The 26,511-nt window shown below is 39.6% G+C and overlaps 1 protein-coding gene across 5 annotated transcripts in view; it reads left to right on the top strand.

The window, feature by feature from the left end:
• HMGXB4 (HMG-box containing 4) overlaps positions 1 to 26,511 on the top strand; it is a 27,147-nt gene extending 636 nt beyond the window's left edge. Inside the window, exons 2-12 of one of the 5 annotated variants that reach the window (XR_001517146.2) lie at positions 4,133 to 4,229; positions 4,844 to 4,992; positions 5,242 to 5,320; positions 6,435 to 7,390; positions 17,725 to 17,806; positions 18,775 to 18,839; positions 19,858 to 19,963; positions 20,420 to 20,589; positions 23,811 to 23,933; positions 24,417 to 24,553; positions 26,108 to 26,511. Coding sequence is in view for 4 of the 5 variants with exons in the window: in XM_006914499.2 (XP_006914561.1) it covers positions 4,199 to 4,229; positions 4,844 to 4,992; positions 5,242 to 5,320; positions 6,435 to 7,390; positions 17,725 to 17,806; positions 18,775 to 18,839; positions 19,858 to 19,963; positions 20,420 to 20,589; positions 23,811 to 23,933; positions 24,417 to 24,461 (1,806 nt within the window). In the remaining variant the exon portion in view is untranslated. Of the gene's footprint in view, positions 1 to 4,132; positions 4,230 to 4,843; positions 4,993 to 5,241; positions 5,321 to 5,425; positions 5,541 to 6,434; positions 7,391 to 17,724; positions 17,807 to 18,774; positions 18,840 to 19,857; positions 19,964 to 20,419; positions 20,590 to 23,810; positions 23,934 to 24,416 lie in introns of all 5 variants that reach the window. The other 4 variants (XM_006914500.3, XM_006914499.2, XM_006914501.3 and 1 more) reach the window with 4 other exon arrangements.

Genomic DNA, 26,511 nt, shown 5'->3' with positions numbered 1-26,511 from the left:
GGGCGCCGGGGGGCCGCCGGGGACGCGGGAACCCGGGTCCCGGCCGCGGCGCGGGTGCGGACCCGGGGTGCGGGGTCCCCGGGGCTGTCAAGGCGAAAGGGCGCTGGGAACGGGGCAACGGGAGGACTGGGTCCTTGGCTGGCAGGGGAGGATGCGAGTAGCTTTCTTTGCACAGAGCTTTGTTGAACTAGCTGTTGCTGTGAAACTGCCGGGAGAATCCCATTGCTTTGCCGTGGGGACCACAAAAGTGGTGGTCCTGGGGGGCTCTTTGTGATAATAACCAGGTGTCGGCACTCTGCGTGTGACCCAGTTTGAACGTGCCTTCGTAATGGTCTGCTTTCTCCATAAGGGCCCATTTCCCCCTACCGCTTTTACTTGTAGATTCACTTTATTTGATATGCAAAAGAGAAACATCTCCCTCCTTTCTAATGGTTAAGCTGCTGGCTGATTCTATATCTTCATAGCAGAATAAATAAAAAAACTGAAACCAAAGTCGAGCCTGTTGATTGGAGGAGGCTTATCAAAATTTGTATTGCTGGTTTTTTGGAAATGTGTGTTGTCAGCCGATCTGTGCGGTGGTCGTGGTTCCGCTTAATTGCACTGCAATGAGAGGATTCAGTCCCCACCCCGGGCTGTCGGCATCTCTGCAGTTTCCAGAGCTGGCAGGGGCTGTGAGTGCTGCATAGGTAGGTTCTTGGAGAAGGGAGTGGCAAGAATTCGGAATCGCTCTGTTCTGAGATTGGAGGAAACCGCGACGAATATGAGAAGATAGCACCTGCTCATATTCTGAAAGTAACAATACCAAAAATTCAGACACTGGCAACAGCTGGATGTGCATCTTCCTTTTTCCTACGCTGACTGGCAATCTGAGTTCCTGAAAGGAGTTCTGGAAGAAGAGAAGGCGGAATCTGGAACAAGGCTCTCATCCTGGACCAGACCTGGATTTAGGATTTCACTCACTGCCGGGTTTCCTGGTTCACTTCGTTCACTCTTTCAATACTCATGCACATTCTGGGATAAAGAAACTTGTTAGTGATTGCCCAGGCTTGGATTACATCAAAAACATCTGAAAAAAAAAAAATTTTTTTTTTTTCAGTATTTACAATTTGAACTTTCAAAATAACAAAGTACTGTATTGAAGATTTGAGGTTTTAACCTAATGACTTTGGTAATCCAGAAAGCTGTGCCTGGACAAGATGCGCATATGCTTATCTACAAGAAGAAAGCTGCTCTGCCCCCCGTTTTTTCATATCCTGAAGAAAAGTCTCAAAAGTGCCATCTAACAATTTGCACATTTCATAAGTACACATTTTTTTGATGGCATGTTTCTTACTTCCATAAGCAATATTAAATAATGAACTTTTACCTATGTTGTCAAGTCTTTGCACACTGAGAGGAACAGAATTGTAAAATTATCCCTGCCTCCTGGAAGTTGACAATATCGAATTCTTTAAACCAAAATATTATGGAATTCAGGAGAATGGGTTTTAACACCTGTTTTATATTTGCCAACATTTAATTATGACCTGTTTTCTGATGCGAAAATCAAACCTAATATTTTTCATTTTCATCCTCACAATCTGCTGCCTAAGCCTGCACTCTGAATTTGCAAGACCCAGAAGGAATATTGGGAGTCTTGATCTTATATAAATGTTGCCCTAACTCTGCCTTTCTTCCACACTGTTGCTTAAGACTTTATCTGGTTTCATCTTTCTTCTGTGAGCCAGCAACCAAAACTAACTCCTTGGCTGCAATAGTATCCTGATTTTAAAGAACTTAGAAATTCAGGATCCATCAGTTCCCAGCTGTGAGTGACACAGTCCATTATGTTTAATTTCAGTTTTTTAAGCTCATGGCTGTCCCAATTTTTTAGTGAATTGGACTTGTCTTCAGACCATGTTTATTTTTTCTTATGGGTTATTTACTCCTATAATTTATAAAATGTCCTTTAGTGTTTTTTATCAAAATTTAAATAGTAGCAGGCCTAATTCTAATACATGATGCTAACGGCAGCACATGTCTTCTGTGTTGGCCTGTGCTTCTGAGAATCAGCTCCTAATTTTCTGTTCCCTTTCACAACTTTTTATATTTGCTGGTAGTTTTTCAAAGCAGTCACCTATGAGACCATGAGCACTTTTTCATAGTTTAGTAAGTGGCCATTGTTTTCTTTCTCATACTGTATTCAGAACTTTATTCTGTTAGTTGTTCAACTCCGTTTTATGTTAATTTTGGTGTTACCAAAAGGAAGGCCTGGTTATAAACTCAGGTCCTGCCTCCACTTCATATAGAAGTACATTTTGTTGACAGTAGGTGGTGGCCATGTTGATGATGATGAATATTTACGATTTTTTCCCCCATTATTTCTCAAACATTTTTTGCCAAAATTTACTTGGCATGAGAAACATTTAACTTGAGGTCTCAAGTTGTGATATTTCTTGGCATTATCAGCATATGAAAACTAATGGGATCTATATATTTTTCTAATAAACTAGATATTTCAATGTCAGTGAAATGATACACTCCTTTCAAATGAATGGATATAATTGCAGACGACATTCCCCCTCCCGTTACCCCTTTTGGAGTTAGTGCCACTTGGTGGAAAGGGGAGGACAGTAACACCTATTTGAGAAAGTTTAATGCTAAACATGAAAAACTGGCTACATTATGTATCTTGCCTCCTTGTATTTTTACGTGAGGCCTCATATCACATCCCCTTCCTATGAAAAAGCCTTTAAGGAAGCAGTTCTCCAGTTTATCTTTAAAATAACTCAGTTCATTGCATTTCTTTTCTTCACCCTAGCGTCTACCTTGACCAAATCTATTCTTAATTCTGCTTCTTAGAGAAGTAAAGAAATGCTTTTTTATGTTTCTTTCTTTAATCTTATTTATAAGTCATTCTGGGTAACACTTTCTGTTTTCAACTTAGGCATGTCTGTGCGTTGTATTTTATCTGACTTGTGCAATGAAGTCTTTTCGTTTATTTTAACTGTAATTTATGAAAGTTTTCCTTGTTAATTCATCTCTTTCACAAAAGTTACTAATACTTCAGTATTAGCCACACCTATGTGAAGGGATTGGCAATGTCTCGTTGAAGTGTCCTTCAGCATTTCTAGATCCATTATAGTAATGAAGGTAAAATAAAATTTAAGTAAACGACCAGTCTGATCAACTTTTAAGCATTTCGCTAACTAAATGAGAACATGTTCAATAATCCTTAAAATTTTAAATGCATGACATTTTAAATTTCCTGCAAAGACTTTTCCTGCAGGAATTGTGATATTGCCTGTCCATATGTATTTTAAGAACTTTACCTTAGAGTATAGTTTATGGCTTGTCATCTTCAAAGTCAAAATGGACATGTCAATTTGAATGCCAAAAAAATAATTTTAACAAATTCAAGACAATACTTAGAACATTTAAATTACAGTCATTCAAATTAGTGAATAATTTCATCACTCGTGGACAAATGATAATTCTTTCACCTAGCCTTTAAGAAAGGCTTGGTAGTGTTGAAAGCTACCATATGGCCAACTAATAAAAGAAGTATACCTGCTTTTACATTATTGTGACTTTGAGCAAATTCATGTAGCCCAACAAAATGCGTACCAAAAAAAAAAAATGCTCTAAATATCTTTAATACCCCTGTGTTATCATTTCTGTCTAAAGTGCAGTACAATAGATTTTAGCCTGTCACCAATCCAAATGGTAGGATTTTATAGTCTTGAATGTGTGGTGTAATCTGTCTTCCTCTGCATCTTGCTTTATCCATGCATTCTGTGACCATACCTGAACCTCTCCCTCTGACTTAATGTCGGTTTTTACCTTCTCAGTGTTGTCAGTCCTGTTGGCATTTCAGAAAGCTCACTAATTTTGAAATATTTTTATGTGTGAGGTATTTTATATACTTCCCCAAACAACAACTTTAAAACATGAATCAAATCAAATTAAGCCAAGTGTACTTCCTGCAGTTTCAACCCCAGTATATTGACAAGTAGAATGAGGAGGTGACAAGACACTCCTTTATTTCTTGCCCTTCCAGTCTGCCCTTGGATCACTACGCATTTCCATCTGGAAGGTTGCTTCTCCACAGTGATTTCGCATTACAGGAGGGTTTTCCTTCTTTGTTTCTCAGACCTGGTCCTGTAGACGGGAAGGAGCCTGGACACAGTGACATTCTCAAAGGCCCTGCAGGACCGCCATGGCTTATGATGACTCCGTGAAGAAAGAAGGTATGACCCCTTAATCTGAGAAGCATTTCAAAGGGGGTGTCCTCTTCAGTCCTTGCAGCCCATGGACATAGAGGCCAGGACTGGCCATCACAGCCTGGACTCCCAAATGATGACCCAGAGCACTGTTAAGCCTCCACGTCATCCCCAGACTGGGCCCATGGAAACGAAAACCAAGACAGGGTTCCAACACGAGAGCCTGAAATATAGTAGTGTATTGGGGTGATCCCCGGCAGCACTCGTGGTCCTTGCCAGCTCCAGTGTGCAGGACTCTGGGGATAGGAATCACATTGGACTCCCACAGAGCAGCACAGCGCCTGAATCCTTATTCTTTTCAGCCTTACCTCTGCAAGTTTGTGTTCGCCTACCAAATCACAACTAAGAAACCATGTCTGAGGATGTACACTGGGCCTTTGCATAGCATAGAACCATTGCTTCTTCAGGTTTGATTTTGCAGCCAAGTCATCAAGAATATTCTTGTCCCCTTTTATTCCCATGGACTTATTAAGATTATTTTAATTTGGAATTGGAGAGACTGTTGCATGACATATGTGATGATTTGGTTGTTACTTACTTTCTCATTGCATTCCTTTCCCAAATGAACCTGTGCTGCTCAGATTGCTTTGATGGTGATCACAGCTTTGAAGACATAGGACTAGCAGCTGGCCGAAGTCAACGAGAAAAGAAACGTTCTTACAAGGATTTTTTAAGGGAAGAGGAAGAAATCGCTGCTCAGGTCAGGAATTCTTCCAAGAAGAAGTTAAAGGTAAATTCTAAACATTCGAATTAGGAAAGTTTTAAACTATTACATATCATATTTCCTAATATTTGAAGAAAGCAATTTCTTTTAAAAACTCTTTAAAAGTAAAATAAACATCATCCACATCTATTTTTATTATTTTCTGTGTTTTACTTAGTTTTTCAAAGTCAGATCATCAAAAACCAGATTGGTTCCAAACTGCTTTTGCCTCATCCTCTTATTCATTGGTCAATTCTTCTTCCTTTTTAATTCCAGGATAGTGAACTTTACTTCTTGGGGACGGACACACACAAGAAGAAGAGGAAGCACTCCTCTGATGATTACTACTATGGAGGTGAGGATGGGAAAGGGCAGCAGGTGGGATAAACACATCACTGGTTCTTGGAATCGGGGTAGGGGAAGGATCCAGATGTTGCTGACTCAGTGGCCTATTTAACAGGACAGTGGTTCTTGTTCTGAGTGCCGATAAACCAGTGTGAAGGAGGAGAGAGGTGGAGGGCTGGTATTTTGGAGGATTCAGCATAGAAGAACAGTCTTCATTTGTGATACACCAGGTACCAGGTTCCTTCTCTCCCCAATCATCCACTTATCTTATGCCCATTGTTATCTAGCATCCTTTTGCCATATGTAGTCCTGGGCCCTCTGGCCTGCACCTGTGGGTTACTTCTCAAGCCAGTACATATCCATTCACAGACCAGCTTTTCTTAGCTGTATTATGCACAGAGCTGACAAAACTAACTCTCTATTAGAATGGGTTTGTCCCGAACACAAACAGTACTCTGTCTGCAGTGTAATCTAAATCATAGCTACAGTTGACCCTTGAACAACGTGGGGGTTAGGGGCTCCGACCCCTGCGCAGTTGAAAATCCACATATAATTTTTGACTCCCCCAAAACTTAACTACCAGTAGCCTATTGTTTACCGGCAGCCTTATTGATATATAAACAGTAAATGTGTATTTTGTATGCTATACGTATCATGTACTTTATTCTTACAATAAAGTAAGCTAGAGAAAAGACAGTGTTTTTAAGGAAATCATAAGCAAGAGAAAACACATTTATAACATTCATTGAAAAAAATCTGCACGTCAGTGGACCTGCACAGTTCAAACCCGTGTTGTTCAAGGGTCACCTGTACTTGTAACACCACCGCTGTAGTCCATTCTTCCGGGTATGCTCTCTCTGGTTGCTTGTGAAGACTCAGTGAAGAAAACAACTTTAGTGGTGAGAACTTGTCTCCAGGGTCAGAGGCAGAGTCTACCAAGCCTCTTCATCTCTGAATGTCTACCAAGCACATCATCTCTGAATGTCAGGAACCAGTCGAAGGGCCTCCCCTTAAGTTATTCCTGTTAGCTTCTTCTTCGTGTTAGTTGGGTGTTTTTGGTGAGACAGGAAACTTGTTGGAAGTTGCTCTGTCATATGGACACTACTTCTCTTAATTATTTCTAGATATTTCGTCTTTGGAATCGTCACAGAAGAAAAAGAAAAAATCCAGCCCACAATCTGCTGATACCGCTATGGATCTGCTGAAAGCTATCACTTCCCCACTGGCCGCGAGCTCCAAGCCCTCCAGAAAGACAGGGGAAAAGTCTTCTAGTTCTTCAAGCCATTCAGAGAGCAAAAGGGAACACCACAGGAAGAAAGTCAGTGGGAGCAGTGGGGAGCTATCCCTGGAGGATGGTGGTTCCCACAGATCCAAAAAAATGAAACCGCTGTACGTGAACACAGAGACGCTGACCCTCCGTGAGCCTGATGGCTTAAAGATGAAGCTTATTCTCTCACCAAAGGAGAAGGGAAGCAGCTCAGTGGACGAGGAGTCTTTTCAGTATCCCTCTCAGCAAGCGACTGTAAAAAAATCCTCTAAGAAGTCGGCTCGGGATGAGCAAGGTGCTTTACTCCTAGGACACGAGTTGCAGAGCTTTCTGAAAACAGCCCGGAAGAAGCACAAGTCATCCTCAGACCCACGTGCATCTCCTGGCCCCGAAGGTTGTGGGTCTGACGCCTCCCAGTTCCCAGAACCCCACAGTGCTAACCTGGAGCTTTCCGGGCTTGAACCTATCCTAGTAGACTCAGACTCGTCCTCTGGTGGGGAGCTGGAGGCTGGCGAGTTAGTGATAGATGATTCTTACCGGGAAATCAAGAAGAAAAAGAAGTCGAAGAAAAGCAAAAAGAAAAAGGACAAGGAGAAGCATAAAGAGAAACGCCACTCCAAGTCCAAGAGAAGTTCAGGACTTTCTGCGGCAGCAGTGGGAGAGGTCACGGTGACACCTGGCCCGCCTCCCAGCATCCCCTACACTGGAACAGCCGCCCCTCCCCCACCACTTCCTGGCCTCCACACAGAGGGGCATAGTGAGAAAAAAAAGAAAAAGGAGGAGAAGGACAAAGAGAGAGAGAGGGGAGAAAAGGTAAAACATTTTTTAAAGTGTGGTTGGGGGTAAGAGATGAAGCAGGTTTTTCTTGATAGTAGTGAGCAGATTTGGAATTAAGCAGCTAAGGTGAACCACTGGAAGTGTAGCAAACCAGCTCTCTTAGAATGATACCAGGTATAAAATACTACCAATCACCAGGTCTGTCTGCTATAAAAATAGGAGCAATCATAATTATTCATGGGTTTCCTTAACAGAGTTGTCCCATTGTGCCAAGCACAGGTTTAGAAATACTGTGGCTTATTCTGACTGGTATTTAGAATTCATAGAATGAGCCAACCCCGTTTCTTTCACTCTGAGCAGCTCGGTTTCTTTCACTGCCTGCCTGGGGCAGTTGAGAGATATGAAAGGTATTTTATGAGTTCATTTTGAAAAATGAGTTTTCAAAATTAGAAGAATAATGACCAAGTTAACAGAATAAGCTACCGGCTTTCCACTAACTGGTGTTGGCTACATTCTTGCATTTTTAGTGTCCAGTGGGTGTTCTTTCACCATCTGAGAGCTTGCTGTTTGCCAAGCCCAATGCTGCAGTAATTGCTAAGAGGGCAAAGATGAGCAGGACTTCATTTTTGACCTTAGCAAATGCACTGTTGAGATAGGAATGATAAATCAGCCACCCTGGTTTGCTTTTTCTTCACAACTTGAGAAATCTCTAGCAGTTGTACTTTTGGGCATGATGACTATGTCATTAAAGGTTTCGTTTTTTAAAAAATGTTTTTCCCCTGTTATCAAAGTAATATATCATTTTTGTAGAAATTTAGTAATTCAGAATAGTAGAAAAAAGTCAGTCATAGTTTTGCCACCAAAGGACAACCATTTTCTTCCTTTGTTTATACTTCTGCAAAATGAAATGTTGGATGAAATCTGAAAGAAAAGCTACTAAGAAAGAGAAAATCAAATATGTTAAGAATTTGAGAATGACAATTTCATTTCAGTCTGTAATCGAGGTGCAAGTTATTTTCCCCACTTCAAAAGGTGCCTTTTAAGAAAGTATATATGTCTCAGAAAGAAAAAACAGAACTATACCTTCTGAGCCAAGAATCAAAGTGAGCTTAAAGAACCAGATAGTCACATACTAAGTCAGGCTTTGTTCGTTAGTTTCTTTGAAAATTTCTTCATGAAATAGCATATATTTTGTGTAAGATTCTATTTGTCCTAGGAATTTCCATTTTAGTGATATATGATAATGTCAACTAATCTTACAGCTGAGTGGGGGAAGGAAGGGTAGTCAAAGAAAGCTTAAAGAAGAAATAGGATTTCAGTAGAAGTAAATGCATGGAGGCAGAGAGATGTTTAGGAAGTAGCATTGCAAAACAAATGAACTCTAGTCCTGTGTTTGTAACTGCCTGATAAATCTACCTGGATGCCTTGGGTACCTCAGACTTCTAACCTGCATCTCTTCTTCCATCTCTTTCTGTTTTCCCCGTGTCCTACCAGTCAACCCACACACAAACATATATGTATATTGCTTTTCTCAACACTTTATTATGAAATTTTTGGAACAAAAAGTTGAAAGAATTGTAGTGAACTATATGCCATGCACTGAAATTCTGCAGTTGATATTTTGCTGTTTGCTTTATCATACATCTTTCCATCCATGAATCCATCTTGTCTTTGTTAATGTTAAGTTCAAAGTAAGTTGTAGATATCATTCACGTCACCCCTAAATACTTCGGCTTGCATATCGTTAACTTAAGCCCACATTATTTACAGAGCTTTTTTACATAATACTTATATACAATAAAATGCACAAATGTTAAGTATACCATTTGATGAGTTTTGATACATGCACACACCTGTGTGACCAAGCCTCCATCAACATAGAGACTTTACCACCATGACACAGAGCGCTCTCTTACCCCTTCCCAATTCCCGCCCCCCGAGACAACCACTGTTATGATTTTTTTCATCTTGAGGTTCACCTTTTTTATGGTTCATGTTTACATTTCCCTCTTACCTGGCCTCCTCTATTTCCACCCAAGTGTTAAGCCTGATATTCCTGCTCCTCCTCAACAACTTTCACACCACTATCTTGAGCCTCATCCCTCCCTGTACTTAATGCAATAAATGGCCTCCTTTCCATTTCTTCATGCAGTTAATCTTACACATCGATACCAGGATAATCTTAAGTACCACTTTGATGACAGTCCTCTGTTCAGCATCCTCAGCGGACCCTTACTGCCTTTATGTTAGACTGAAAGCGCCGAGAGCACCAGGATCCTGTGTCTTGCTCTCCGCTGCATCCCTGGTACCTAACCCGCAGTCTCGCCTGTGGTAGATAGGCAGTAGATACTTGCTGAATATCAAAGTCCAAACCCTTGGCCAAACGTTTATAATTATCTGTGACTTAGGCCTAAACCTCCCTTTTCAACTTTACCTCTTACTAGTCTGCTTTATATACACTATGTGGGGACGAAACTTGTTTCCCATACATTCTTACCTCCATTCCTTTGTTCATTTTTTTCAGTGACCTTCTTCCCCTCCTCCACATATTGATGCTATGCCTTCCTTTCAAGACCTAACCAAATGCCACCTCCAGTCAGAATTAACTTCTGTACTCCCATCACACTTTGCTGTCTCTCTTTTGTTGCACTTATTTTCTTCCTAATGTTGAAGTTACCTTTGTACATGTTCCATTTCCCCTGTTAAAGACTATAAGCTCCTTACAGGTGTTTTAACTCCTTGGGAACTATTTTAGTCACCTTAATAGTGCCTTCAACTCTTCAGTGTCCTTGGTACGCATCTTGTGATATATGTCAAATGAATGACTATATGGACAAAAACGTATCGAAAAAGCATGTCGGGAGCAAATTGTAGAGAATTTTAAATGCCAAAAGAAAGGATTTGGCAGTGGCCACTTTGGGCTTGTGAGCACGGTTTAGACGTGCTCTAAAATATAACTTAATAAAATCACAGAGTCGTACCGGGGGTTTAGACTGGGGAGAGACTTGAGACAGACCACCCAGGAGGTTTTTATAGTCCAAAGTCACTAATAAAAGCCTTAGAAATGAAGTTGAAGAGACAGAATCAGGGGGCACTCTGAAGGAAAAGCTGACAAGATCCGGCAACTGGGCTTGGATCTGGGAAGTCAGAGACATAAGTATAATGATGTCCCCTAAGGTTTTGAACCCGGGTGCCTTGGAAAATAAAATTATAGTTTCCTCAAGGATAGAGACTATTTACCCTAGCAGTTGCTAGTGAAAAATGAATTCTAGTTTATGGCAAAAAAAAAAAAAAAAAACATTATGAATCAGTATTTGATCACGGCTGTTCAAACCTGAAGTAGTCATATTCTGAACATAGTCATTCATTTATCCATTAAATATGTAAGGACACATGCTGTGTTTCTCAAACCTGACCTATGCCTAAAAATTTCCTGTGGAGCTTTAAAAATATATCCTTTCTTGGGTTTTGTTTCAGTATAAAAGAGAAGTACCTAAAAGTTCGCCTAGAGGTTAAAAGTTCGCCTAGAACGCTTCAGGAGTAGTGTCCCTCAGCCTGTAGTGAGCCGAGACCAGAGAGCCACTGGAGATGCTCACGGCCTCTGTGCACCCTGTCTACCTTAGATTCTATGACCAGGACCGTAAGAAAAAGAAGCAAAAAGAATAGCTAGTTTGGGAGAACAAGATAAGTTAGGTTTAGATTTTAAGATAGAAGCATCAAGAGAGTCAACATATCTAAGCGGTTAAGAGAGCGAGCTGTGGAGCCAGACCCCTTGGCTTCAAACCCTGGCTCCACCACGTACAAGCTATGTGATGTTGGACAAGTCGCATAACTTCTCTGTACGCTGGAGGTGATAATAGACCTGCCTAATGGGGTTCTTAAGGATTAAATGAGGTATTAACGTAAAAGTGTTTAGGGCTTCCGTGTGGCAAGGCCTGGGTGCCACAGCAAACTCAAAGGGGCACCACTAGATATTTTAAATAAATTTTCAAAAGAAACTCAAAGTAGTTCAGTTTCAGCATTTTATCACGTTACATTCCTTTCAGTAACGCCATTTCTTTTCAAAGCTGGGTTTTCCGTGATTGGTATGATCAAAAGCAAGTACCACGTGAAAAGCCACATAGGCACCGTGAACCAGCATAGTGTGGGAACTTCGGCTTTGCACAATGCTCAGCACATTAGTGAGCATTCAGTAACTTTAGTTGTTATAATCATCATCTCGGGAGAATTTCCAGAGAGCAATAGAAATGCAAGACCTAGAATTTAGAAGAACCGTTCATGTGCAATAAATGAAATGTGTGAGTGGGTGAGAGGGAATGGAGCCCAGAGCAGAATCCTGGAGCATACCCACCTGAGGGCACTGGAGGAGGCAGCAGGGGCAGTTGTGTCAAAGGAAAGCCAGAGTGGGGTCGGTGTCACAGAAGCGAGGGCACAGACGGTTTCGAGAATGGATTGGGCTCATGCCAGAGAGGACAGGAGTTCAAGTGTAGTGGGGAAGGATGGAAACCAGTTGAGCAGAGTTCATGCAAGAGTGAGAAGCACAGGTAGCAGGGGTGGAACTCTCACTGGAGAATTTTGACTGATACAAAGAAGGGAAATGGGTCTGTCTCCCTGGTGAAAGGTACCATTTTCAGTGGAGTTTTGTTTAGGGTGTGTTTTTGTTTGCTTGCTTGTTTGTTTGCTTGCTTGTTGTTGAACCCTGCTTTCTGAGGAGGAGCAGATTGGTCACATGTTGATATCCTGATGATTTCCACTTAAAGACCATCCCTTTGGAGTGGAACTTTTTGTGTATTTGGGAGGAGCAGGATAGGTGACATTTCAAAGATGCCTTCTTCTGGTTTTACTAAATCAGTAAAAGCCCATCCACTGCCTCTTAAAATAATGTCTCTGATGTTGCCACTCCAAAGGCCCTTCTGAATGAACTTGACTGAAATCCCTAAATCTGATCTGGCTAAAGGAGATGGTGCCAGAGAAGTAAAGTTTTTGCACCAAAGCAAACTAAGGCTGTCGAGGTGGCCCAGCACCTGGCACACTCAGGCATTGTTGCCAATCTCTTAATAAGATGGGTTCTGAACTATAACTAGACTTGTGATGGTATACTCTATAAATCCTTTCTCTGCTAAGCCTAAGCTAGTAGCTACCATCTCCTGAGTGCCTGCCGTGTGCCGGGCTCTCCTAGGCATCTCACATGCACAGTGGTTATGACTGTTATTAGCCCCATCTGACAGAGGAAGAGGCTGAGAGCAGAAGACATGGAGCAGGAATTTGAATACTGGTTTCTTTAACCCCAAACCTGTACTGTTCCGCCACCACCATGTGCCTTTCTAAAGCTTTAAGAGATGGCTACCCAGTGGCATAATACGCCTCTGGCAAAGCTAAAAGTAGGTTCTAGGTCAGAAGAAACCAAAATAGTGTGATGCTGTCTGAAACTAGTCCTGTTGAGACGTATAGATGTTTTTAAATTAAAGAGGCAGAGTATAATGAAGTGGCTGAAAGCGTGGACTCTTAATTGAGCAGACTTGGTTCTTAGTCTAGGCTGCTACTTACTAGCTTTGTTCTCTTGAGATTGCTTCCTCTCTTCTCTCATTTGTAAGATGGGCTTATTTGGTTTAAATTAGGTGATACGTGTAACAACACACTTAGCACAGAGCATGGCTTAGTGAATAGCTGTTACAATTACTGTTGCTTTCATCCTAAATTCTTCAAAGGCACAAAATACACTTGAAAACATCTTTAAAAAAATTTTTTTAACCACTCATTTCATGTTAGACTAGGGAAGAAAACTCTGCTTTTATGGTTTTGTTTTGCTTTTTACTATGACACCCACCTTTTCGGAAGCAAACTCGGCAGTGATCTCACCTATTTGGAAAACAGTGAACCAGAAAGAGAACAGGCTCTCTAAGGAACAGAAGCAGGTATTGCAAAGCGAGTTCCTACAGCTGCTTGGACAGGTTCATGGGTGCTGGGGGAAGGAGCCGGGCTCTCCAGCCTGTGCTCTCAGACTAGCCAACCTGTACTCAGCCTACTTCACCTGCAAGGGGGTTGTGAAGGTCAGATGAGGTAATACAAATGAATGCACGCTCTGGCCTTTTCACACAGGATTCTGACACTCTTATTCATTCAGTGCATATTCTACACTCACATTGCCCCAGGCACTGGGCCAAATGCTGCGAATACAAAGATGAGTAAGGCAGTGTCTGCTCTCACAGAGCTCTGGGTGTAGAAACAGAGGTTGGAGAGTATTCGGTACATTGACTCTCATCAGAGACGTGTGCTGAGGGAGCACAGGGAGAGCCTGGGAGTGTCAGAGAAGGTTTCCTGGGGGAGGTGTCATCTGAATCGAATCTTGAGGCCAGATAGGAGTTAAGGAAGAGGGTGGTAGAACTGAGTAAAAATTAGTAAATTACAATAATAATAGCTATATTTATAGAGGTTTCACCCTGTAGAGTGTTCTACTTACACTAAGTTTTTTATGATATATCAGTGAATCTGCACAAGAACCTAATGATGTGTAGATATTACCTCCATTTCACAGAAGTAAGCTCAAAGAAGTGAAATTACCTTCCCTAAGACACCTGTTTAGTGGCAGAAGAGGAATTTGAACCCAGGTTTTTATGATTGCAGGACCCATGCTCATGCAGCTTCCACTATACAGGGTTTATATTCGTTGGTGTATTAGAGATAGAAGTATAGAATATTATATTCGTTGGTATTAGAGATAGAAGAAATATAGAATATATTTTAGAAAGATTTCCATTCAGAATGGCTAAAATAAAAGCTTTGGCGCGAAAACTTTACTTCTCTGGCACCATCTCCTTTAGCCAGATCAGATTTAGGGATTTCAGTCAAGTTCATTCAGAAAAACATCAGATGGTTGTAATAGTTATGAGTATGGGCCCCAAGCCAGACTGTCTGAGTTCAGATGCTGGCCCTGCCACTCCCTAAATGTATGACTGTAGTTCTCAGTTTCCTCATCTTTAAAATGGCAGTGCTGATGGCACTTGGAGTTGTTAGGAGGTTTAAATGAGTTCCTACAGGTAAAGCTTTTATAACAGTGTCCTCGCAGTATTAGTATCAGTGAAGAAGTGGGGTTCCAGTCATCAGAAAAAAGCCAAGTTGTATTTTTAAGATTCAAGGTTATGTTTTGCCTTAACCCCCATATGTGTTATCCTTTAAAACAGGTTGTTAAACTGGAGTTATGGATGGACTTGAAGAGGGTTTTCATCAAATTCTCAGAGTCCTGTGACCTCAAAGAGTTAAGCAGAGCTGCTTTATAAAGAGCATTAACAAGTTGTTCTTTGAAAGGTCTTGTTATTGTGACAGATGTCATCGAACATTTAAAAGGATGTTCTGGTTATAAAGTTACAACATTCTGAGAGTCATTTAGTAAGTGGACTCAAGGCATGTGCTACTAATAAAACAGTATCCAAGCTTTCAAAATGTTAGCATTTTATTAAAGGCGAATCCATGTTATTCCAGATGCAGCCACTGTGATTCACTTGCAGAACTGTATGTTTTCTTGCACAAGAAAGTCTAGAGTGGAAATACTGGCCTTGCATTTGAATCATGTGGAAATGTTTTATATGTATATAGATCACCCATTGTTTGTGTATTTCTAACTACTAAATGTCTGCCCTGGAAAAATTTTAACCCCTTAAGTTTGAATTTTGAACTTTAGGTCCACAGACTGAAGTTGCATCTTGCACAATGGTTAGGTTCTAAGGTCAGCACAGAAGGTGAAAACTGTTAGTTTCTCTTGAGAATCCCTTAGGAAGGCTCCACAATGGAAGCCAGCAGATTCTGAGTCCAGTAGAAGGTCAGCCTGATGCAGCTAGATTTTTCCCTCTTCAGCACCAGATGAAATCATTGGTGTATGTGCAGGAGCCATAATTTTTTAATTATCTTGAATACTGTTAGCTCCAGACAGAATCACACTTGATTGGTAGTGAGTTGCACACACTGAGAGAGACCAAGAACTATCTGGGGAAAGATCTATGCTCTATGTCACACTTTTCTTCAAGGAACAGGTTCTTAGAGTGGAATCACCCAGACTAATCATATATGTATTAATAAATGAACGGCAAAGTACTTTGATAGGTTACTTTTTTGTTACCTTTGAAATCTTTCCTTTTTAGTCTGTGCTTTTTCTTTGCTATTGAAATACTTTTAATATCACACATAAGAAGAGCCATCCACTTCTCATGTACTTTATTCATGATCAAATAGTATATAGTATTAGTTGAAGCCGGGAAAAGATGGTAGGCCTTTAAACTTTAAAGTTCATGTGTTTTCCACTATTTTGTGCTGCATGACTGCCTTAGAATAAGATTTGGGCTTTGAGCAGATCCTCTTTAACTACTTACTATACCCAGTACAAGTACTCAATAAATACTAGTTTATTTTCAAGAGGAATCCTTTCTTCAGTATGTGGACTTAGATCTAATATTTTGGCCAGGAGTTCTAATGAGTTGTGTCAAGTTACCTTTAATTTTATATTACAACTGTAGATAGCCTTGGAGAATAGGGAGCAGTAACCTTTTATAGTATTATATCATGTTTGAGAAAACATTGTTAAAACCCCTTGCAAGTTTTATAGTATAACCAAATGAGCTCTGAATCTTCTCAAGCACATATCCTTTCTACTGTTCTCAATATTTAGTAGTGAGATTGAGTCTACAGTTGAGAAAGATTTGGCTATGTATAGACTTCCACAAATTATTCTTTCATCTTGTATTCTAAATGTCAGACCTTTTGATAACTCATTTTTAAAGATTAGGTTTTTGGTTTTTTTTTAGTTTAAAATTTTCGAAGCTAAATTTGTAACATGCCACAATTTTTATCTCCAAAGAAGTACTATCTCATGCAAAGCATTTACTGTGGAAGGTATTATGTGAGTGTTTCCATTCCTCAAAATGGTTTTAGAATTCCTTTTAGAATTAAAATTAGAGCCATCCCACAAGCTTTTTAATTGCCATCAGTCCCAGCCAGTCTTTGGTAATTATTTTATGAGAACAATATTAGGTACTGAGTCAGGTGAACAGAATGTCTGATCAGGCTTAGTTTAAAAACAAGATACAACTCCACAGAGTCGTGAGACAGGACCGATTGTGTTGTTTGGTAGTCTGTTTTTGGTCATAAAATCTGACCTTTAAGGCAAACAAAAGTTCCCAGTAACTTTTAAAGCACTAAACATTCGTGCCATTTTAATAACTGCAAGATCAGAAAGGACTATCTTGGGAGGACTGATCTTATTTCGATACTCAAAGATGAGGTTTAAAGGAAAACCATACTGAAAACATCTACTTTATTAGATAAAGATTATAAAGGGATAATCCCTTCTTTTTAAATAGTTTTCTCCCCACCCCAATAAAGAAGCAACATATATTTTTTTCTTTGGCCCCATCATGCAGAGCCTGGAAGTCAGGCTACCTAGGCTGTAGTCATTCTGGCGTTATCACTAACATAGTTGTGGGACCCAGGCAAGTCACTATTTTCTGAGTTTCCTTTTTCTCATCCTCAAAATGAGAGGTTTTGACAGATGCCATCTAATGTATCTTTTCAGGTAGGAACCCCTAACTTTTTTCCATCAGTCTATGGATAGTTGTAAATGGAATGTATAATAGGATATAATCTTTGTTTTAAGTATCCCTCATTGAACTGGCTCTCTCTTAAAAACCATGCTTTACTCTTGGAATTGTCATGATATAGTGAAGAATAAACATGCTTCCAGTAGTACAAAGCAGTTTGTTGAAGCAAAAGAGGTTCATTCGTCTTACATTTACTACCAAAGACTTGTCTTTAGTTATTTATTTACCTCTCACCTTGCACCACAAGAATGTGAACAATAAAATAATTATAAACTACAAGTGACAGTGAAAACAAGATTGGGGAAATTATAAGATTAGAACTCAAAACCAGAGGAACAAAAGAAACATAGATTTGGCTCTTGGTTTTCAAAATTTAAAGGGAACTTACGTGGTTGTTACTTTCAAAGATGAGAAAAGTGACATCCCAAGAGAAGTAAAGCATTTTCTTAGCACTTAGTTCTGAAAGAATATGTAAAATGGGATTTTATATAAGAATAATAAAGGGCTTTTCAAATAATTATCACGCAGCTGCAACAATCTGAAACATCTAAAACTAAGTTAGCATGTATTTTTTACCTTCTAGAAGTAAAACTGATAGTCATCTCTGAGTGATAAGTAACATGGATTAAAAATTAATTTTCCTGTTTAGGAAAGCTGGTTAGTAGTTTAGAATTCTTTTATGACAAAGTGTAGATATCTTTCCTATTTTGTGACCAAGATTCAGGGTTACTCGACTTTGGTTCTAATTAAGTCTTACCCTGTTCTATTTTTATGTGGCACTAGCCAAAAAAGAAGAACATGTCAGCCTACCAGGTGTTCTGTAAAGAGTATCGTGTAACCATTGTGGCTGACCATCCAGGTATAGGTAAGAACATTTCTGATCTTTAGTTTTTTACTTTCCATTTGTATCTCTGAAGCAGTGCAATTAATTCAGTCGGTCAGCAGGCAGCTTCTTCCCATAGTATTAAAAGAATATAGAACTCATTTTTTTTCTCAGTTCTGCAAGTCACTCACCCCAGCCATAAGAGATAAGCTTTTCACTTATATCTCTTAAACTGATCAAATGGGAAACGGAGTAAAATTGAATGTTGTGAGGCACAGTACATAAATATGCAGTTTACTTCTAGAACTCTACAGTTGGCCTTTTCATTAAACTGCCCTTGGGTGTGGAGTTATAGTGAAATAGTGAAATGACTTATTGTTCATATTTGTCTCTATATTAGAAGTTAGTGAGGTGAGAAAAACACAACACTCTAGACCTTGGACAAGGTACTTAACCTCTATAAATCTCATTTGCCTAAGATGTAAAATAGCCTGCTATTCAACATGAGGCACAGGTCAAATACTATAAAAGATACGAAGGAGCTTTATAAAGACTGGCCTTGCTATACCAGTGGAAGGGCAGCATACACAGCTGGAGGACTGCTTCTGAGATGCTCCAGGGAAATTCTTGTGTGGTTCTGAGCTCTCAGAAATTCAGTAAAAATCTAACACCTTGTATCAAATTTTACTTATTTTCCTTAACCTAAATTGATAAGCCCTGTATCATGGGATCAAATTAAATGACACTATAAAGATGCTTAAGGAATAAATTCCCAGAGAGTAGGTGTGTGAGGATTTGAGCCTCTCATGACCACCAGAACAGCCCCTTCCCTACAGAAAAGAATCAAGAAAACTGATGGGGTTTGGTTTGGTTTGGTTTGCATTTCTGAAAAATCTTATGCTATTTAAATCCGATTTTCACAGCTTTTTTCCATTTGTTGCTCTCATCAATCTTCTGTTTTGCTCATAGTAAAACCTTTACTTTATGGGTTTTTTACTCTTTTATGCCAGATTTTGGGGAACTTAGTAAAAAACTGGCTGAAGTATGGAAGCAATTGCCAGAAAAGGACAAATTGGTAAGTACACTTTCTTATGAGCACATTTTTTAATTGCTTTATGCCTTCCAAAATGTGTGATCCTCCTATAGACCACCCAGCTGAGCAATGCTGAAAATAGTGAAAAAAATGACAGATCAATGGAAAATGCTTTAGTAGAAAAGGGCATCAACGTTGGTTGGTGCCAGTTTATTCTAGGTGAAGATTTAGCTGCAGGGAAGCTGTCTTTTCTAACTAACCTCTTCTAATTTTTTTACAACAACCTTGCCTTTGAGCCAAAATATGACCTAACTTGGGCAGTGATTAAAGTGTTAAAAGAGAATCTCAAGTCCTATTACTACAAATACCTACTAGTCAGTCAAGGTCTGAGAACTGAGGAAAGTCGTCCAGTAATAGTCACTGAAAGGAATAAAAACATGGAGATTATGTTTACTAGGTAACCAGGTTCCAGGTCATCATCCTCATCAGCTACTACCAAACAATGTACCCTACAATCCAGACGCTAATAAGACAATGACAAAGTCGTGTCTGAGTCCTTCAGAGTCAATTTCCAATTGGATGATACGAAAGTGGTCTGGGAATTAAAATTACCATCTTGCGTTAAGGTACAGCTCATCTAGGTGAAACAACTGAAATGTTTTTCACTCAGGTAGATTATCTTTAGTTTCTGTTTTTTATGTCAGTGTTCTGCTATTGCTATTGCTATTGCTAAGCAGCAGGTTAGAAGAAATATTTAAACCACATGGACATTACAGTGAACCAGATGTTTACTCCGTGATTTTACATTAGGACCTTAGAATGATCTAAAACTCAATGCTGAGATCTGGCCATTGGCACTGAGAATGTTTGTAGTCCTGTAATCACTGTCTGAAGCCTGCTCAGTGACCCTTAGCTTAAAGGTTAGCATTAACCGTCCGTCTGTCCCCCCACCCCACTCCACTGTTCCCATTCTTTTCTTCATTCTATTCTTCCATGCCTGCTTTCCATTTTACTTTTCTGTCCCTTTTAATTTATTTATTTTGCCCTGATCTGATTGCAGATTTGGAAGCAAAAAGCCCAATATCTACAACACAAACAGAACAAAGCAGAAGCTACAACTGTGAAAAGAAAAGCCTCCAGCTCAGAAAGTTCCATGAAAGTAAAAGGTAGTGACCGCATCCCTCTCCTGTTTTTAATTATTTTCCTTAGAGCACTGTCAGTTTTCCTTCCTTACTGAGAAATTGGGAGAGCAGACTATATGAGAAGCAGATCTTAATACCCAGGTATTATTACTGAATATTATAGATTGCAAAAACAAAAAAATTAGAAAATGGAAATCAGAAGTCAGGAAACTTTTTCTGTAAAGGGCCAGAGTGTAAATATTTTAGACCTTGTGTATTGTCCATCACATTTTCTTTGTTTTATCTATAACCATTTAAAAATATAAAATTATTCTTGCCTCACAAGCCATACAAAAACAGGTTATGGGCCAGATTTGGCCAACAGTCCATAGTTTTGCTAATGCCTGGTAGAGCTCATAAAAAGGGAAAATCAGGAAAGACATTTTTGTGGTGTTCAAGGCCATAGCAAGCTTGATCTCTTTATTTTGTTTCTGTTCTCAGCTTCCTCTGTGGGAGTACTGTCACCCCAAAAGAAATCCCCGCCCACTACCATGCTGTTACCAGCCTCACCGGCCAAAGCTCCTGAGACAGAGCCCATAGATGTCGCTGCTCATCTCCAGCTGTTGGGAGAGTCCCTCAGCCTCATTGGACACCGCCTGCAGGAAACTGAGGTGAGCACAGCTGTCAGCAGCATGACGCCCGTGAATGACATAATTTGAATCCATTCAGTCCATATATATGCATTGAGCCAACTACTTCATGCTAGATTATGCCAGGTATTCAGGATACAGTTATAAAGAAGATATTTAGTAACAAAAACATCTGAAGATTTAGAATCAAAGTTTACACTAATACCATCCTATTGAAACAGCAGCACAAAATAAATTAGAACACCCTATAACATTTTTTCTAGTTTTATTGAGATATAATTGATATAACTGTGTAACTTATTTTTTAAAAATGCAATGGAAAAAGTACAAATCTCATGGAAGTTTTGATCATTTGTACTTCTAAGACACTTTGAATTTTTCCGCACATTTCCAGCAATGTTTGGAATAGACAGATTAGATTATAGAGAATTAAGAGTTCCTCTACTTTTTCGAAAATTGGTAGCAAATAGGGAAATTGAGGTTCTCAAGCTCTTCATTACTCTGTACTTTACTTGACTTGTACAGTGTGATGTGCCCTAGGGAGATCTTTTAAGCTTCAATTTCAAAATCACTTAACCTGCAGAGCTGTCATGTTCCATTTCTATTACCATATTCAGTTTCTAATCATATTGCCCCCTTGGCTAACTCAGGAGTATAGTATGTCAGTTTTCCTCTGGGTTCTAATAGGGGACTGCAGCAAAGAAATTAGGCTAAGCTGCTAAAACTGTTTTTAAGCGAGAAATCTGTAGGAATATAAAACTGTTCACTTCTATGTGGAAGTTGAATTATTATTCAACAAATAAAATGCCAAAGGCCATAAGAGATAAAGCTGTATCTGAGCTCTTTGGCTAGTTTCAAAAATTTAGCAGGTGTTGAAACAGCTAGAGTACTTTCATGTAGGCTTAGATATTTGAATGGATATAGATATTTCCAGAATAAAATATTATGGAATCCTTATTTATTTTCATAGTTAGACATTCTTATGTTTTCTAAAAAGTTAGAATTAAGCATGGTTTATTATATGCTCTGTCCATACTCTAGATTTTTTCCTCATATGTCCATTTAGTTTAGCAAATAATTTGTTGAGTATCAAGGCATTATTCCACAAACTTGGGGGAGAAGAAAATCTGAACAGCTTCCTAATTAATTCCCGTCATCAGGAAACTTGCAGTCTAATTAGAAAGAGAATAGATACATAATTAGAAAATTAAAAGAAGCCAGCTTCTGTGAGCCTTTGCTGTGTTAGTTCATAGTGACCAAAAAAGGGAAAGAATTTTGCAGAATCTCTAGTCCACTTTTCTTTACGTAAGTCTTATTGAGATATAATTCACATACCATAAAGTTCACCTTCTTAAAATGTAGAACTTAGTGGGTTTTAGTATATTCACAGAATTGTGGACTCATTACTAATTCCAGAACATCTTCATTACCCCCAAAAGAAACCCCATACCCATTAGTTGTCATTCCCATTTCCCCCTCTACTTCACTTTTTCCGACTTTAATTATTTGCATATATCCTCAGTTTTACAATTTTCACATATCACTTATACTGTATTGCTTTATATTTTTATGTAAATAAATCTGTCCATGCTTTCAGAATGATATTCTCAATATCATTGTGATGTTATTTTTCTAATATACATCGAAATGGATGTATAGCAAAATAACTTATGTTCACCTATGTGCCACCTGCAATTACATACTATCCTTTAAGGAACATTGACTTTCTATAGTTTGCTGATTTAAAAGATTGACTATCTGAAGTCTAATGAAATTAAGTGACTATTACAAGTCTACATGGTTCCTGCCCTCAACTTACTTATAATCCATTAGGAGAATCGGACATAAAATGTTAGCTATAATTAACTGTAGGGCAAAAGTAATTGCTAACTTTCATGGAAAGCTTACTCAGCTTTGGTTCAGAGTTCTATGTATGGATTCTTTCATTTAATTCACAGTGCAGCTATGAGAGGCAGAATTTTTATTCCTATTTTACGCAAGAAAATAGTTAAGTAACTAGCTCTGGAGTTCAGCCCACAAATGCTGTAACAGAGGCTTGGATTTGGTGGCTCAAGGTACGTGCTCTTAAACCCTTGCTGTACCGCTTCCCTTGGAGGGGAGAGCTCCTCCTGTACACTGGACAAGGAGTACGAGGGAAGGAAGAATCAGTAGTGGCCTTGAGACTGGGCACTTCTATGAATGGCAGTGACCTTAGCAGAGAAAGGGATGCTAGGATGAGGAGTAGGTTATTTCTCATTACAGCACATTGAAATTGAGAAATATCCAAAATGAGAGACCTAGCAGGCAGCCAGCCAGAAATGCAGTTTTGGCAATGAAGATGTTGGTAATAATAGTAATAATTACTGATACTTTCGAGCCCTTACTGTGTACCAGGCACCATCCAACTACTTTATATCCATCATTCACTTACCCCCCTCCATGCTACAGGTGCTGTTAGTACTTTGTTTTACAGGTACAGCAAAGTAAGCAGCTTGAAAAACGAGTGGGACAGCCATGTTCTGGCCCCAGCAGTCCTGACCCAGAGCTCAGTCTCAGAAAGACTCTGCTATACGGCCCCACTAGTTGATACATCTTCACAGTACTTGTAGTTGAAGCGGATTATGCAAGAGCTGAGCAGTGGTATTTGCAGCAAGCAATCTTATTTCTTCTCTCTTTGAATCAAAGATATAAACAATATGAATTGTACAAGTTGATAAAATTTGAAATGAACCATATTTACTTCTTTTTGAGAGTGAATAACAACCCAGAAAAGTACTGTCATCAGCTTTCAAAAGCCACATGTGTGCATGCTTATATTAAATGTTAACGTGTAGGACTGTAGAATTCTCAGTTACCACATTTGAGCTATATTTGTTGCAAAGAAAAATACTTTTGCATATTTGATCCCCACAAATCTTCCCAGCAGCTCTCTGAAGTAGGTAAGGCATTTTTTACTATTCCTTAGGGGTTTTTTTTGTTTAACTATTCGTGACTAATCCAAGGTCACATAGAAGATAAGACGGGTAAGGAATATAGAAAAGAAACCTGGGAATGTATCATAAAAGTTTTCTTTTTAAACAACTACAGACTTCTCAAAGCAGATCCCTCCCATATCTGCTACTAGTTTCATAGAACTGCCTAAGGCTTAAAGAACCACATGAGGAGGTCAGCCACAACGTGGAGGGAGCATCAGGGGTGTGATTCGAGCTACAGCTCACTCTCCTTAACGTTCTCCGTTTCAGGGTATGGTGGCTGTGTCTGGCAGTTTGTCAGTGCTTCTGGATTCTATTATCTGTGCGCTTGGCCCCTTGGCATGTCTGACCACACAACTACCTGAATTGAACGGCTGTCCCAAACAGGTCTTGGTGAGTTTTCCTTGTTCTTGGATTTTGGGGGCCAGACCCCTTGGGAGCCAGAGAGGCCCTGCCTTGATGAGCCCTATCAGGCACAGAGCCATAGGTTTCCTGGCACGACACATAGGCTCCCTTCATATATCAGCCCAGGAACACGGTACTGTATTGTTGAATGCATGCCATGCTTTCAGTGAAACTCGAAAACATGCCATTTCCTAAAATAGTCCTTTGGAGAGAAGCATTCTAGTCCTCAGATGCAACTCCTGTGTTTCCTGTTCGCTCTTCCACACGCAAAGAAAGTGCAGGAGTCCTCTGCCCCTTTTTTACTGGGATAATTGGGAAAAGTCAGCAAAAAAGCTCCTAGCATAACACACGACAGGGTGCCATCTTCATTCCGATTTTTCTTTCTCATCTCTCTCCCCTGAACAGAGAAATATGTGTCAGGGAGCTAAGGTATAGTACTCTTCAACTGAACCTTTTTCTCGTGTTTTGCAGTCAAACACTCTAGACAACATTGCTTACATCATGCCTGGACTGTGACAGCAAAGAATCCTGGGACAGAAACCTTATCCTACCCCATTGCTGGTTTGTGTATATATGGCTGTTCCAGATCCCTTCACTGGCCCCTGGGTGTAGGTTTTAAATTTTTATATACATACATATATATATATATAATGTACAATATATACATAGGACTGTAACTACTCTGCTTTTAATAATTTTATGAAATGGCAAAGGTTTAGCCAAGAGGAAAACTTGGCATGAATATAGGCTTGGGATTTTTTCTCCTGTGGTGGATAAATCTGCCTTAAAAATCAATGTAACTTAGGGGCTGGGGGCTTGTTCTGGGTGCCAAGTGCATCTCTTTATGGACAGCTAAAATGTGATTTTTTCCAAACTCACTTGTACCTCCAGACCCATCTCTGACCATTTGCCTTACCTGTCTTACAGTCTGAAATGTAATAGGAAAGATTATGGGAAAAGGCCAGTTGACTGAAAGTGCAAAGCCTTTCAACTTGAAGCGACCCAGGTGGGAGGTGATAAAACCATTCCCATCTTAGAATTATTGCAGCGGCTTAGGTAAACTTGGTAGGGGGTTCATTCCAATTCCTGCTATATAGGTGTCCATGTCTCGAAAATTATTGTAATCATTGGTACCATTGGCAGCCTCAGGAGGGGCTGAGTTCGTGAGCCCTGGCAGCTCCGTGGAGAGGGCAAAGCTGTCAGTGCCACCAGCTGAACTGCATGTATTGTAAGCTGACCCAGAATCTCTGGTCTGCAGAACGAAGGGCTAGTATCTTCCATTGGCAGCATTTGCTTAGCCACCAGGTCCTCACAGGTTCTGCTGCTTCACTACTTGGTGGTTGTGGAAGATGAACTTTGCCCAGCGGGATTCTTGGGTTCATCTTATCGGCCCCCCTGGTGGGCAGATACACAGTGTTCTGCATTCCACACATAAGTGAATTGCAAAAAACGTACTCGATTCTCATGCAGGTTTATTTATGTACGTGTGTGAATGTGTGTTTTAATTATGTGTATTTAACTCTTTAAAATCTCTTAGATTTTAATTTATCCTGTAAATTTCTGTATATATAATTTAATAACAAAAGCCTCCACCAGCAACAGCATGTGGAAGATACAGATTTGTTTTTCTTCCTCCCTTCCTTTCTCTGGCCTCCTCTGAAAACTCCAAATCATTTACATTTTAAGGTATCGTGCCTGAAAAAGGAATTATTATGTCAGGATTCTAATTCTTTATAATTCAATAATGTCAAGAAAGTAAAATAAAAAGGGATGTTTCCATTCCCAGCTGCCCTTATTTCCAAAGAACCAGACTTTTGCTTCCTAGTTCCAAAGAAGACAGTTGAGCGCGTCAGGGTCGTTTTTACATGTGGTGTGAGATTCCCTGCCAAAACCCATCTCTGAGCTAACTGCTTTCCTCCCTGGGCCTGGACGGAGCTCCAAGCATCAGAGTAGACCTCTGAGGACAGTGCAGCCAGCCTGCATCCTCCCCTTCTCCCCTCTGGTGTGGTCACGGGGCTGTGTTTCATAAAGGTGTTCTGGCTGTTGAATGTCTTTCTCAGCTCAGAGAAGTTTTGAGATTTAATTGGGGAAACAGAAGGAAACAGGAATGTTTGGAAACCAAAATCAAGAACAGAAATCTTGTTTTGATTTCGTGTTGTTAGAACCTGTACCACGCCTCATCTGTACCCATGGAGGTTTCCTGTTTGACACAGGGTATGAAGGAAGACATGGATTAGTACCGAAAGAAGTCAGTCCTGCCATTGTCATTTGTATACATTAATGACATCCTGATGAGGACCTGCTTTTTGTTTGTTTTCCTTTAAAATCCAGTCCTATTGTATTTGTATTTAAAAATTTGTATACATTTGTATGATAATCCGTACCTTGTGGTATTTGGTACTATTAGAGGAAAAACTTTGGATTCAGACCTTCTTGCAGTTTTATATCATTGTTTTATTTTGTTTTTTTAAATAAAATCTAGTGGTTTGATCCAAATTCCATTACAGTTGTATAAAGATATAAAATTTTGTACTTATATTATTAAAAATCACATTTTTAATATTTA

The sequence above is a fragment of the Pteropus alecto genome, unplaced genomic scaffold (genome assembly GCF_000325575.1).
Source record: "Pteropus alecto unplaced genomic scaffold, ASM32557v1 scaffold94, whole genome shotgun sequence".
NCBI classification, from domain to species: domain Eukaryota; kingdom Metazoa; phylum Chordata; class Mammalia; order Chiroptera; family Pteropodidae; genus Pteropus; species Pteropus alecto.
The sequence above is the reverse complement of the archived record's forward strand: the minus strand, read 5'-3'. Positions and strand labels throughout refer to the sequence as shown.